General features: G+C 36.4%; 1 protein-coding gene across 2 annotated transcripts in view; it reads right to left on the minus strand.

Annotated features, from left to right (window-relative positions):
• LOC103802620 (lipase member H-like) overlaps positions 1-14,500 on the minus strand; it is a 19,436-nt gene that overhangs the window by 1,366 nt on the left and 3,570 nt on the right. For both annotated transcript variants that reach the window (XM_009075130.1, XM_009075123.1), the window contains exons 2-9: positions 12,389-12,765; positions 10,679-10,787; positions 9,919-10,020; positions 8,423-8,512; positions 6,668-6,835; positions 5,116-5,208; positions 2,730-2,841; positions 2,201-2,374 (exon numbers count right to left, since the gene is read on the minus strand). In XM_009075130.1, coding sequence (XP_009073378.1) covers positions 2,201-2,374; positions 2,730-2,841; positions 5,116-5,208; positions 6,668-6,835; positions 8,423-8,512; positions 9,919-10,020; positions 10,679-10,787; positions 12,389-12,765 — 1,225 coding nt within the window. The remainder of the gene's footprint in view (positions 1-2,200; positions 2,375-2,729; positions 2,842-5,115; positions 5,209-6,667; positions 6,836-8,422; positions 8,513-9,918; positions 10,021-10,678; positions 10,788-12,388; positions 12,766-14,500) is intronic.

Below are 14,500 nucleotides of genomic sequence, written 5' to 3' on the forward strand. Positions count from 1 at the left end.
GGTTCTCCAGCTCACCAACAAGGAGCAAAACACAAATAATGTTTTTTAAGGTGAGGCTTTCTTAATGCCTCATCCCTTGTGGCTTCTCTACTGTCTACTAAAAAAACATGGACATGCCACACTCTCTTCTTCAGTAGAGGTATTAATAAGGTATTTTTTTATTATCTCTGTTCTTGTTTTGGTTAAAAAACCCTGAAGTTATCTGAGCTAACTATCTTTGAGACATTCACCTTCTTCATCAATCCAGTGTGAATTGACTGACAGGTTCATAAACATTTTGGGATAACTGACACGTGGACATGCACACGTTAGGAAAGCTTTCTGGTTTTATGGATGAGTGGGAATGATTCAATTCAGAGACCAGAAGAAGAGTCTGAAAATTATATGTACCTGTTAGGACTTCAACATTCATGCACCATCTGTATGAACAGTGGAAAAGCCCAGCAATTAACTGGCAGTGATATTCCCCAAACCCCTACTGCCTGCTGTTAACCCAGATCTAGGCAGACTGAGGCTCTTATTGTCTTTTATCCCTGCACCTGTCCTCTGGTTTTTACCTACTATTTTGTTATGAATAATTTAAATGTTTTTAATGTTGTTTCTAGTTGATCATCCATATTCAAATAATTGTAATTATATGTAACTAAGGTGAATACAGGTAGTTGTAATTACAATGAGTAATTACATAATTATACCAATCAATAACATCTGCATTTAAATTAACTTCATATACTGATTCAATACACTCTTAAGTATCTAATATGCCTATAGGACTGCAGTCTGATGAGGCTCCATATGAAGAATGTTAGTGGATCCTATATTAAAGCATATCAAGTGTATCTTACTTTTAAACTAACAAGAGTCAGCGTAACAAGAATGAAAACTCAAAACCAATAAGGGCTGTTCACTGAAAGTTTTTCTTGTTTGCTAGATCATTTTTCTGAAAAAGTCCCAAATGCTGACAGGCTTGCATGAAATGCATCTCGTTTATCACCATTGGGCTGAGACAAAAAAATTGCAATATGATTTAGAACTTTGACTATCTCTCATCACTAAATGCTTTTAAATAAAATCATGACAGTTCACCTGAAAACTTGAGATTATGGCCTTCAACAAGTTAATAAAGTCCCATGTATATACATTCTGGGGTACTAGTTTGATTACACAGTGTTTTCTTTCTTCCCAAGTCTATTCCATCCATCTCTTCCTCTTTTTTGGTAAATATAAAATAATAGATCTATTTAACAAGTTTTCATAATTTTTACAAAGTACCATCCCCAATTCCTACCAGACTATTATCATACATCATATCAGAAACCCTTAGATGTTATATCTCAAGTTAACAAAATATACTGACTTAAGACTTGCTTGTATTGTAATATTATTCTCACACATTACTTATTTCATAACCATTTTTAGGTTTTTATTTTAAATTCTGACCTTCTTGAATCTGCCATTCATAAAAAAAAATAACTCTCAAATAAAGTACCCTTGCTACTCCTGGATATTTCTTAACTGTTCCATATAGTGTTATTTTCACAGGATGCAAATATAAAATTTTATTGCTAGTGCTACAGTACCAGTAACTCTGGAGATGTAAAAAAAATGAACATACGGCAACATTGCTGAAGTATTTTAAACCAGAAATAATTAAGAAAATCTTAGTAATTACACTCAATTACAAAAAAATGCAGATGATTGAATTTTAATTGTAAGCAGACATTTTGATCATAGAAGGTCTTTATCTTCAGGAACAAGACCAAAAACACATTCAAGTCACATATGGTAAAAGTGCATCATTTCACACCTGAGTGTGAAAAGCTGTGTACAGATACATGAGCAAAATCAGAAAGTGCTTAATAAAACTTATCTTACAGAGGGGAAGTTAACCATGCAGGTGTAAGTCAGGCTGGACTACGTAAGTGGTCCTTGAAAGTGCATTGTGAGCAGACAGCAGCAGCAGTCTGCTGTGACAAACACCATGCCTGACATCTACATGTACAGGGGTGCTGAGCACTAAATGTTAACATACAGAGCAACTCTTTCACGTGACAAATTTGGTCATCAGTAGATGAGAAGAATATTCAAGCACTTAGGAACATGCTATTAAAAAAAAATCAATGGAGGGAAATACACGTTACTGAGGAAACATCCTGAGCAGTTGATACCCAACTTTCATACGTGACAAACACTTACTTACTTTTCTGGATTATTGAGAGATTTCAGCTTCATCTGAAGAATCCTAAGCTTGTATTTTGGGCCTATTAAAGTCTTGGTAGAAAAGGTCAAGGAAATTTTTGCTATTTTTTCAATGTCTTCATCAAATCCAGTTAGTATTCTGACTCTTGTATACTGCTGAAATGTTGAAGCTTCACTAAAGAAAAATATAATTTCTAGTCAGGCTTTTGTTAGCTGAGCAATATTCTTTGTTGTCAAGCATTATTATTAGGATCATCCTGTAAGATGTATTGACTTTGTGCATTCAGAACAAGGACAGCTAGAACTGGATGCAAACCAGTATCATGCAAGGTCCTGGAAAAGGATTATTTCAGTGTGAAGAGCATTGCCTGTGACACTGAGCCATATCCAGGAAAAGGTGCCATGGCCAAGTCTTAACAACCTCATGATACTTTTTTGACTCGCCAATTAACTAATTAAAAGGTTTAGGAAACTCAGAAAATTAGTCCTATAAAGTGATAAAATAGATATAGAGACAAAGCACAATATACCTATTCATCTTTGACTCTACTGTGTTTCCGGAATAGTCTGTTATTTTAACTTTAATGAAACCTCTCCTAATGCTTTTATTCCAGGTAGTAATGTCCAGTAAGTAGTTATACACTGCAAAAAGAAACAGAAAATCATGAGTCAAGAAATTACTTCAACAGGATACAGTATTCACTTCTTGATTATAGGAACAGTGACTCTTTAGTTTTAAGCTACCAGTTTAAAGGAAAAGAAGAAGGCTATTGACAAAAATTAGCTTCTACCAAATAGCTACTTGGAGTGCTGTGTAACTAGTGCATAATTTCCTCCAGTTGTTACGTGGAAAGGATGTGGACCAGAAATTACCACCAGAATTAGCATTAAGAGTTTGACCTGCCAAAGGAAAAACCCCACAAAATCAAGGCCCAACTAGCACCTCCAGGATTTGGCAAGCTCTGCAAAGCGGGATATTTGAGCTATCAGTGAAGCAACACTATCATGTTACCCACAAAAATGACATGTTCAGAAAACAGCTGAGGTACAGGGAGAGGAGAAGAACAGCATTGGCAAAAGCTTTATGTAAATGCAAAGAAGGCAGTTAGCCAGGTGAGATGATTAATCAGCTGGCAAAAGAGAGACATGATTCCTATTCCTTACTTGACAGGACAGCTACTCCAAGCAGCCTTCCCTCAGAGAAGTCAACCTGCCAAAACTGTGTGGATACTAGAAAAACTGTATAGGGAAGCCTGAAGAGCAGAGGGATTTCTTGAGCTTTCTTACACTTCATCCCCATTCCCCCTCCCCTGGAAGGCCCTCAGCCTCAGGAAAACAGATTGTATACCTGGGGCTAGCACCTTCTGTGCACTGGCATGAAGCTGACCTGCTCCACTGTGCCCTCAGACACCTTGACCTGGCCTTGTACTGTGCTTCTGTAACCATCATTAACACTGTAACCGTGCTATGGGTACCCAGAGGAAGCACACCTGTACTATTCCCAGAGTAAGGACACCAATTAGAACTTTTTTTATCATGGCATATTGCTTTTTAACATTCTCTTCTAAAAGGCCAAGCCTCACATCATATGAAAAAATTATGCAGCTCAGGTTTACAGATTCACTTCTTTTTAAGACCTCTTGTTTATTTCTATTTCCTTATGTTTCCAAATATCCAATATTAAGATAAAGATATTAAGTTAATCAATACTATCTTTTCCAGACTGGTTTTAGTGCACTAATTTTTCTTCTTGACTTTGCATATTTTCCCTTATAGCTATGGCATCATTAAATTTTTCTTATTCTGCTCCATGTGCCTCATCCTATGTTTGGTAATATTTCTTCCCCTCTTTTCTCCCTTCTACCACCCCTGTCCCAGAATACTATGCATACCCTTTTCTTTCTGCAATGTACTCTTTTAATCATCAGGATTCTGCCTGGTTAGACTTCTGATGAATGCCCAGATTTTAAGATGTGTAAGAGTGAAAGCAAAGATGTATTTTTCTGCCAGTAGAATGAATGAGGAGACAGAACTAGCAGCCTGTGTGGCCTTGAGAACAAACAGGAGAACCTCTCCTCAATCCTTTGGAACAAACACTGATGTCAGTAAGCATGACTTAACACCATGTGCCCCTGGTCACAAAGCTTGCCAAGACACTGGGAAAAGCTAATGGGCAAACTTAATTTCACATATAATTCCTGTAAATCTGTCCTGATACCCCAAATCAAAGAACCTTAAGCATAATCAGTTAGAAGTGTGTGCTTATGCAAGTAAAATCTGTTAATACAAACACAAATTGGACAGGAACCTAAACTGGACCCATACATTTCTAGGTAGATATCTAAATTGTCATAACTAAAGCCCATGCCATGAAAGCTCATTTCCACAGAGTATAACCCTGGAGCAGTCAGATAAGTTTTCCCTCCACTGTTTTAGCCCTGGGGAGACTTAGACTTTTAAAATCTGGAGTAGCTTTAGTTGACTGCAGGGTGATCTTCTCCTGGGGTGGAACACAGTGGTGTTTCTCTTTCGGTCCCCACCCAGGGCAGTCTCACTTCCCATTTCTGCTCTCTGAAAATGGCAGCACTGATACCATCTAAGCAGGTTTTCTCAGTCCAGCTTTTCCCCTGCCACTTGATCCTTTTTCTGGCTTCCCTCTTCCTCTTGGCTGTCCATCCCATTACATTAAAAGTCACATTTCTTCCTCAGTTCATGTAGTATCACCTACTTTTCTAACACAATCCTTATTCCTCCAGTCTGTGAATGGACTTTCAGCTCAAAGGTTTTTTTATACCATTTTACACAGCATGTAACACAAACTTTCTGCATCTAACATGCTTTCACTCCAGATAAGCTTGTAAATAAGAGTCAGAACACTTTGTAGAAAGTTTTTTATGTATGTATTCAGTTACTCACTGCAGAATGGGTCTTTGTCCGAGGTATCAAAATAAGCTTTCATTTGTGAGCCACTTGATATTAACAGTTTTTTCCATCTATCAGCATGATAACCTAAAACCCCAAATTTAAATATTTTATTTCAGATGTTTAGCAAAATCATAATACATATAAATACACAAAAGAATCTCACCCAAAGTCACAAATCAGTACTTAATTTTCTTATATATTCTCTGAGAAAGAAAATTGACTTGGAAAAAGCAGGAATCCTCTGAGCATAAGAGAATGCAGTATGCAAGTATTTCATTCCTCTAATATATTAGTATCACAAATATTGTCATAATGTAAGAGTTATCTATTTATTCTAGAGTACTAATTCAAAAAAAATAGTGCTTACAGACTCCTGCAGAGGTAATAAAAACAAATCCAAAAAATGTAGCCCATATATTAGCAGAGAACTGTTACAGAACCGTTTTCCTTTCTTCCTTGAATTGTTAAATATTTTCAAACTGCTTAGTCTATAATTATAGATAATTAGCAAAATGTTAGAGGTAAATATCCTAAGATTATGAACTTAATGTAGCAAGGACTTCATACAATTCTATGTTTATTGTCTTTGGGGCTTGATAACACAGTCTATGTTTCTAGAATGGATGATCCTACGCTCAATTTTTCTGCCTTGACTGGATGAGGAGAACTAGTTCCAGGCTGCAGAGCTGCCACTGCAAGGCAGCAAGTAGGAAAGCTTGCAGCAGAAGGATGCTGCTTCTCCTCTCAATTCCCAGATTCAGTTGCCTGCCATTTCCCCATAGGTTTTTTTTAAAAATAAAAGCAACCTAGCAGCTGACTGGTGAAATACTTTTCCATATCTGTCCTGGGCATTCTGTCTAAATACATCAGGCAGGGCTAACAACCATGCTGAGGAAGTCCTGGAGTCTTTCTGCCTTACTATAAGGTCCTGTTATGGTTGGGGTTTATTGTAAAATAGCATACAGATCTATATATGCTTTTACTTCAAACCTGATTTAACTAATAAAGAGTGTACATCCTAGTATAACAATGGAAAAAAGACAAGGTACAAATTGAAGGTTAACTTCTATTTAATTATGTAAAAAATTTCATTCTGAAGAAAACTCTGCCAACCAGGAAATGCTCACACTATAGTAGCTCCTGTCAAACTGTTCCCAGATCCTATTTAAAAGCAATTAACCCCAAACAACTCAAGTAAGAGTTTGCTTTCAAAAGAAGAGACAGAGAAACCCTGAAGTTGCTATAAACATTACTCTTAAAACTCTAGAGGTCATAACACACTGTGAAAGCCTGAAGCAATGAACTAAGTAGAAGCAGTTCCTCTGTAAAAAGGAGATACACTGTGAACACATTTCAGGCTGGAAAGAATAATTATCAAAGATTAGGAACATTCATTACCTGTGCCTAACAGAGATAACTGTAAAGCAGACAAACCCATGAACTTTAAACTACTTTACACCAGAGGCAGCTCTGTCCCAGGATGAGCTAGTCTGGATTTCCTGGAAAATCTCACCCAGCCCAGAGCAGACATTTTTAGACTTACCCAGTACTGGACAGGACATTGGGTGGAAAGCTTCACAATCAACACATTTTCCTCTCTTGTAATCCAAGTAAGACTCACAAGGATATGTCATTATGTTGCACCTTCCTTTCAAAGATGATAAGAAGAGGAAGACAGATCTTTGATGGTCACACTTAAAATACGTAAGTCCTTCAGGAAAGAAAAAAAATTATAAGAAGAATATGCAATAATTTTTCTTCATGAAAAAAAAGGTGGTATAAAAGTAGAATCACTGAATTACAGTCTGGTTTAGGTTGGAAGGGACATTAAAGATCATCTAGCTCCAACATCCCTGACATGAGCAGGGACATCTTCCACTAGACCAGGTTGCTCGAAGCCCCATCCAGCCTGGCATTGAACACTTTCAGGGATGGGGTACCCACAGCTTCTCTGAGCAACCTGTGCCAGTGCTTTGCCATCCTCGTAGTGAAGAATTTCTTCCTAAAATCTAATCTAAACCTGCCCTCTTTCAGTTTAAAACCATTGCCACTTGTCCTGACAACTACTGCACCTAGCGAGAGCTGCCGGGACCAGGCCAGTTCCTGGTGGGCCTCTCAGCTGTTACTCAGGTTTTCCTGACTCAGGGAACCCCTGTCCAGCTCAATGTAGTGCTCAGCCCACCTAGAATTTACCATAGCTCTGGATGCTGTCACCCCTCACCTTGACAACTCAAGTAATCCAGTTTACCTGAGTCATTCTTAGTTGGCCGTGCTTCTATTCTCTGGTTAGTTGACCACTAAGTGTAAAGAGGGGATGCACACACACAACAAGAAGAAATTGGATGCTATTTTTAGTCTTATAGAGACAGATAAAAGTCTACAAGGTTTTATATTTAAGAAATAGTCTACTAAGTCCTATCAAACATAGAGAATTTTTTGTTATAAAGCATGTGTCCAAGTTAAAATTTGCCTTGTTGTGTTCAGTGCACAAGGTTTTGGCCTAAGAATTGGCATAAGGAACACTTCAAAGATTCTTCTCTCTAGTTGCCTGGGGTAATAAATTCCTTCCTCTCCTAGCCAAACAAACTGTGAGAATTGTACAGATGAAGATGAAGCTGAGTCTTTAGGTACTGTCCCACACTCACAGACACACAAGTGGAAGCCCTATGCCTTTGCAGCAGCTCTAATCGGTAGCAGCACCCTGCAGATCAGTAATAAGAAACACAGATAAAAATAAAGATATCCAAAATAAAAGAGTTAACAAAAATAATAGGCGGCAACCTTGCCTGAGATTTATGGAGGTTGACATAAACAAAATTATGCAGCAAAAGATATGTCATAAAACTGTTTTTATCCTAGAGTCTAAAAGACCTATCTAAAACCTAGTTCATCATTGCCAACCAGAAGGAACCTAAGACACAGTGGAGACTTGGAAACCTTGTCTTCTGTGTCATATACAAATGAGCCTGCGCAAACCACCTGGGCACAAACACCTTCCCCCATGCCAAGCCATGTATAATCACAGAAAAACAATGATCACTATACACAGGTTATATATATAATATAATAACATAATTTCATCATACTAATAACAATGATATGGTGAAATATGTATGCTTATAGGAAGATATTTATTTTACAAAAACAGTGTCAAATGTCTTTGTTATTTCTCATTTGCTGAATGGGGATGGAAAAGAAAGAATATAGCAGTCTCAGGTCCCATATTACTGACTGTGTGCAGTGTACCTTCAATTCCACTTAACCTATTCTCTCATTAATTAAACATGCTTTTATTTACCACTGAAAAATGTTTTTGGACAACCAGGCTGATCCATTCCTCCATTTGGATAGAAATCAATGGTTCCTAAAGGCTTCTTGAAACCTAGTACTAAAGTAAAAATATTATGAATCAAAAAACCATAAACAGAATTATGAAGTCAATTAATTATAATTACATTCATTGCAAAATAACGTGGAAGTCTTAAAGAAAATGTTAGCAATTAGACCATTCTTTTGTTCCATAAATGGAATATTATGAGCTAAAATCCAAGAGTTTTTTCAAGAAATTATGCATATGCAAAATTCTGTACACAAATATATGAAAATTTTTGTCATTCCTACTGTCACGGGAGGGAACCAACAGAGGCTGTTGCAGCTGAGACATTATTTACAGAAAAAAAATCTATGAAATTCATGTTCTCTCCAGCAACCAAAATTCTTTCCTAATGCACTTATCATTACAGTAAGATATTCCATTTTTTTGCAAGACATTGGATTCTGAGGCACACTAATATAAGCAGCATATCAAAGTAGAAAAATCTGTATCTGTCCATGAGTACGATTAAGCCCAATCTTTCTACCTTCCTTTTTTACCACACATTATCTTTATTCACATAATTGTAACATTACAGAAATTGGTATTTTACAGCTTCACATATAAATTTCTATATTAAAATGCTTATTTTTTAATACTATTACAGAAACTGGTACGAAACTACATGAACAATGGGACAAGTGTAGTAAGTTTCAAAGGTCAATGTATGATTTTGAGTTAAAAATGAAACCAGATTAAAGCATGGATGAAGCAGACTTTACAATGTTCTTAATTTCAACCTTACAGTAACATGATTTAGAATTTTAAGAACTGTCTTTGTAGTGTACTAGTGTGACACAGCTGAGACTGGCTGCTTCAGAAGGGATTAATGCAGTGATAACCACCTGCTTACAACCTCTATATTCATACTCACTAGCACAGCAAAAGAATGTTAATGCTAAACTATTTTGGAAATAACAGTATTATAAATTAATGAAATAGGCACACTTCATTCAATGTGCAAACTTGTTTTTCTCATATTCAGGAGGAATATACTGTAACAAACAGGACATAAATGCCAGTGGTTTAATTGCTAATTTTGCACGAATCATGTCTCTATGGTTGTCTACATATGCCTTAATTAGCTGTTAGGCATAAAAGTTATTTCAGGATTTCCAGGTTCAGTCATGAAACTTCACTCCCTCAATAACATGGCTACTTATGTCAGAAGTGAATAAAACAGCCCAATATAAGCTTAAGCAAACTTGAGTTTCAATTTCTTGATGAACAGGCATAATGACGTACAGAATTATTTTAAAAATATAGGCATTGTTAGAAAGCAACAGCACAGGAATCCACCTGATAACACAAAATGTACTTTTGTGACACTGTTTGGATGTTACTGAAATAGCTTATCCCTTCTCTTTTGCACTTCTGCTTTTCCTCTAGCTGAAATAGGAAAGTTAAGGTTATGTCATTACCATCAGTATCTGAATGAATTACATCGACAAATTGTGCATCCGTGTGATCCAGTCTTCCCTCTGGTGGTTCTCCAGTGAATAACGGGCCTGCTGGATCAAGACCTAAATGAAAACCACATTCGTGTTATAAATCCTGGGCTCTGTTTCTATAGATATATAAAGATACAACATTTCAGCATTATTCAGCAATGACTTCATTTTCCTGGCATAAAACCCGACACAACTCTTCTCTTCAACTTGCTAAGCAAGCCAAAGGTTCCTACCCTTGGACTGATCAACCCATATCGTGAATTTCTCATTCTCTCTCCCTGATTAATTGTGCTTATCTCCTGTTTATCCAGATGCATACAAGACAATGGCATTAGGAATCAAATCAGGACAATTAATTTTGTCCTTTTCCCCAGAAAATACCATACCTATTATGCACTTTATAAAAACAAAATGCACAGCATAATGGCTCTCAGCAGCAGAACACAACTAGACAGAAACTCAGGTAGAGTATCATTTAACCTAAGTGGCATTTAGATGTAGCACTCAATTTTCATTTGAGAGACTAGAGTAAACAGGTTGGAAAATTTAATCTGTAATTTATGTCCTGAAGGCAGACTTTGACAATTTCCTGAACTTCTGTCAGGGATATGTGATGTTACTAATAGTTCTCTTCTGCTGATATTGCAGTGCTATCACATCTATGTAATTTACAGCTATGACAACAATACAAGGTACAATAGAATATGTGTATTCAGATTAAAAGCCTTACCTGTAATTCTGCCAAGTTTGCCATTATACTTCTGGCCAACAAAACCAGCTATGTGAGCCCCAAGACTAACTCCAATCATATGCATAGAGTCAAGAGAAGCTCCACCCACCTATAAGGCAGAAAAACCCCACAACCACACACAGAGTTAACTGAACAGAAATCAGTAGGCTGATTTAGTTTTCACTTTTTGTCAGTACTCTAAGTCATATTTCTAACTTTCTAATTCTAAAACCAAATGGAAACTATAAAGTTCTTTTCAGTTTCCAAGTTTTTCCAAGTTTCCAAAACTTTTCCAAGTTTTCTCTCCAGTGTATTAGTTAAAACAGAGTAATTGTGAAATTCTTTAACTAGAAATATGTATAAAGGAAGCATGAGTCACATTTCTTTTGAAATGTTACACTAGTAAGAAGGGGAGCAGGGGAGGGAAGAGAAAGACATTTATCAGATATAAGAAAGATGACAAAACTATGAACTAGGCAAAAAAAAATCTTTCCCTGCTTCATCTTTCCAATAAAATAAATTTAAGACATAATGCCATTATGCCACACAACTGCTGAATAATGTGCCAAATGCATACCTGCAGGAAAGCCTTAAAATGCCCATTGTACAAAGCAGGCACTATTTATAAAAACCCCACAACAACTACTGAAGATCTCTGAAACAGTACCAGCAGACCTGCTGGAACCCCTGCAAATGATGGGGTGACAAACAGGACATGACATATTAATATGCCTCAAAATGAATTAACAAAGGCCTCACAACAGCTTGTAAGTGTGAAAGCAATAGCTGTGGGACACTGCATACCCTCAACCCCACCATTCTGATGACACATGCTGTCATTGTTTTGTCCTGCAGATTTGTAGCCAGCAATTAGCCAAATACCTGTGTAAAGATGTTAAATACACCTTTATAACTCACTCTGGATTGGGACTGTTCTTATATTTCTATCTTATTTTTTTATTCCATAACAAAAGATTTACCAGCATAATTACAACTTGTTATCACTATATCTAGTCCCAGAGGACAGATTCCGATAGGCTTTCTCTTCTTTCACTTCATCTGTTCTCAAAATGTTGGATTTTTTATTCAAATTCCACATGAATTCTTACTGCACAGCATTCAAAATTTCTGAGAAATGTAGTGGTGAGGACAGAAGAAAAAGCAAGTGATAAATGGCATAAATGAGATTACAATGTTGTGTTCATTTAATCAAGCCAAAACTCTAAAGCCCAGTTAAGACCACTGGCATCAAATATTGTTTCAGCAACTCCCTCTAGAGTCAAGATATTTTTATAATTTTAGAATGAATACTTCTATCTCTATGATTTTTTCCATTTAAAATCTTTGATTATAGTAGATTAATAGTAAAGAGCGTAGTGCAATGCCTTTGTAAAATTTTAATGCTGCATACTATTTGAACACTTCTCCCTTCACCTCCCTACTGGTGCATTCACTCTTTACCTAAAGCTTCCAGCTTCCTAAAGAAATCAGATCCACTCTCAGGCACACTTGAGTGGAAGGGAAATAAGAACGTAGGTGAAGCTAAAGATACGCAGTAATAACTGCATGCAAAGTCAGTAAATACTTCTATAAAGAAATGTAATTTGATATTGTTCACTGGACTTCTCTTTAGACATATTTTAAGTATCCATTCACACTCAAACTACACTCTTCAAAGTTACTTGGGACAGATGCAACGCTCCGCCTTACCAGCATCTGGTCAACATAGTTCTTCAGTATTTCTGCAACTTTTCTGCAGTTTTCAACAGCATTTATGTAAATAAGAGTTGTAGCACCACGATTCCAATCAACTATAATGAGATTAATATCCTCTGAAGACAGTAAAAGCTTCTGCATGTCACCTAGCCATGCTGGAGGAGATCCCGTTGGTCTGAAGCCATGAATAACAAAGACAGTCTTCTTGGATGTATTAAGGTACTCAGATGCAGTAACATTGTGTTCAATGAGCCGCTCTGAACAATTTGGATTTTCCCTTGTGTATAGGAGCAGCTGAACCTGGAGTTCTGTTCCAGACAAAGCATTGCCTATATTAAGGTCTGTAAATTCGGGACATATTTTCTTCTCATCTGAAAAAGATACAAATGTTAGACAGTCATTTGACAAGTTAGATCAGCAGAAATACCATCTCTTCCCTTTTCTTTCCGTATTTTTTCTGCTAAGAGAAGAACTTCCATTTTCTTCTCTCCAAACCTTTGGAATGAGGTGTCAAAACATGCACTGGACAACAAGGAGCCACAGTTTAACTCATGACACTGCCAATACTACTATGCTCCTCTGAACCTTTCAAATATAAAATTATCCTAATTGTTTATGGACAATATATTTTCTTCATAGATAAGAAATTAGTTGTCAGTGTCGATAAGATTTCTCACTTCAAATTTCAGTTCTCAGAATTCTTTCACAACAACATGTTGTATAAACAGGAAGACTGTTGTGGTTGTTTCCTTTCTTAATTCTTCTGTCATTAACAACTTTGTAAAACTTCTAGAAAGCAAAAGTTAGAAGAAAAATAATACCTGCTTAGTTCCTTAAAAAAGAATTTTAAAAGCAATCTGAATTGCTCAGAATTTTTGAGTTCTAAGAGAAGCAGTTCTAGCTCTTCTCCTTTTCCCAGCAAGCAGCTAGCAGGCAGAACCAAATCCACCACATCTGAGATGAACAGCAAGCCCATACCAGTTTTTAAGGCTGCAAAGGGCACGTGTGGGGAAGCTTACAAGGTATCTGAAAAATTTGTTTGATGCTACAGTTCACATGTAAGTAACGCTAAACAATGTGAATTATGGCACTTAAGGTGCAGTAAAGTTGAGGTAAAGACACTAATTCACTTAGGGAACTAGACCAACCACCTCTAATGCCAAACCATGTATCTATGATGACTAGATTGGTCATCTCTGGACTGGACATCACAAAAGAATAATGGATATATGCAAACCAGAGCAGGCTTGAAGTTACAGAGTGTTAAAATAGCCTGAAACTGCCTGCCTCAAACCAACCAGACAAAAGTTTCATGCCTAATGACATCACCTTTTGACAATAACTTCAATTATTACATGTGGGAAAAGGTAGAACTAAATGTATTTCAAAATAAATACCACAATGCTCATTTAGACACTGAATAATTTAAGTAACTTATAGTGAGATTACTGAACAAGTTAACTAAGTAGTGATGCAGGAAGACAACTTATTTCATGACTTATCCAAGAAGTTCTGAAACTGAGAGCTGTTCAACCGCAGTGGCCTTGAATTTGATGAAAATATTAATCAAGGACCTGGTAAAATGTCATACTTGTAACATATACTGAGATGTTAATAGAATGCATCACATTTGATCTCAAGTTTTCATATAATTATGTATGATGATAAAATTAGAATATAAATTATATTATACTAATGTCATCTACAAAGCTAAAATAAAAACCCACCATTTGATTACAGTTTTGCTACTTGGTTTCCAAGGTACAACATGAAACTCTTACAATTTTGCCTAATGTTGTCCTTAAATCCAAGTTTAATCACTGATCCTTATAATTCACTCCTTCATTCTAAAATATTCCTCCATATCCATTTAAATGTTTTGATTTTTTTTGTCTTTTGATTGGTCGAAACAAAAAGTACTTATTCTAAAGTTAGTGGAATGACAGTGACATAAAACAGGTACAGTCTGGCCCACAGAGGTGAGAAATCTATCACAAGGAAGTTATTTTAACTCACAAAACCTATTTACTAACTGGCAAATGTCAAAGGGAAGGAACTCATTTACTTATGGCTGTGAAATGACAGAAGTTAGTCTTTGAAAAGTAA

The sequence above is a fragment of the Acanthisitta chloris genome, unplaced genomic scaffold, assembly GCF_000695815.1.
Source record: "Acanthisitta chloris isolate BGI_N310 unplaced genomic scaffold, ASM69581v1 scaffold290, whole genome shotgun sequence".
NCBI classification, from domain to species: Eukaryota; Metazoa; Chordata; class Aves; order Passeriformes; family Acanthisittidae; genus Acanthisitta; species Acanthisitta chloris.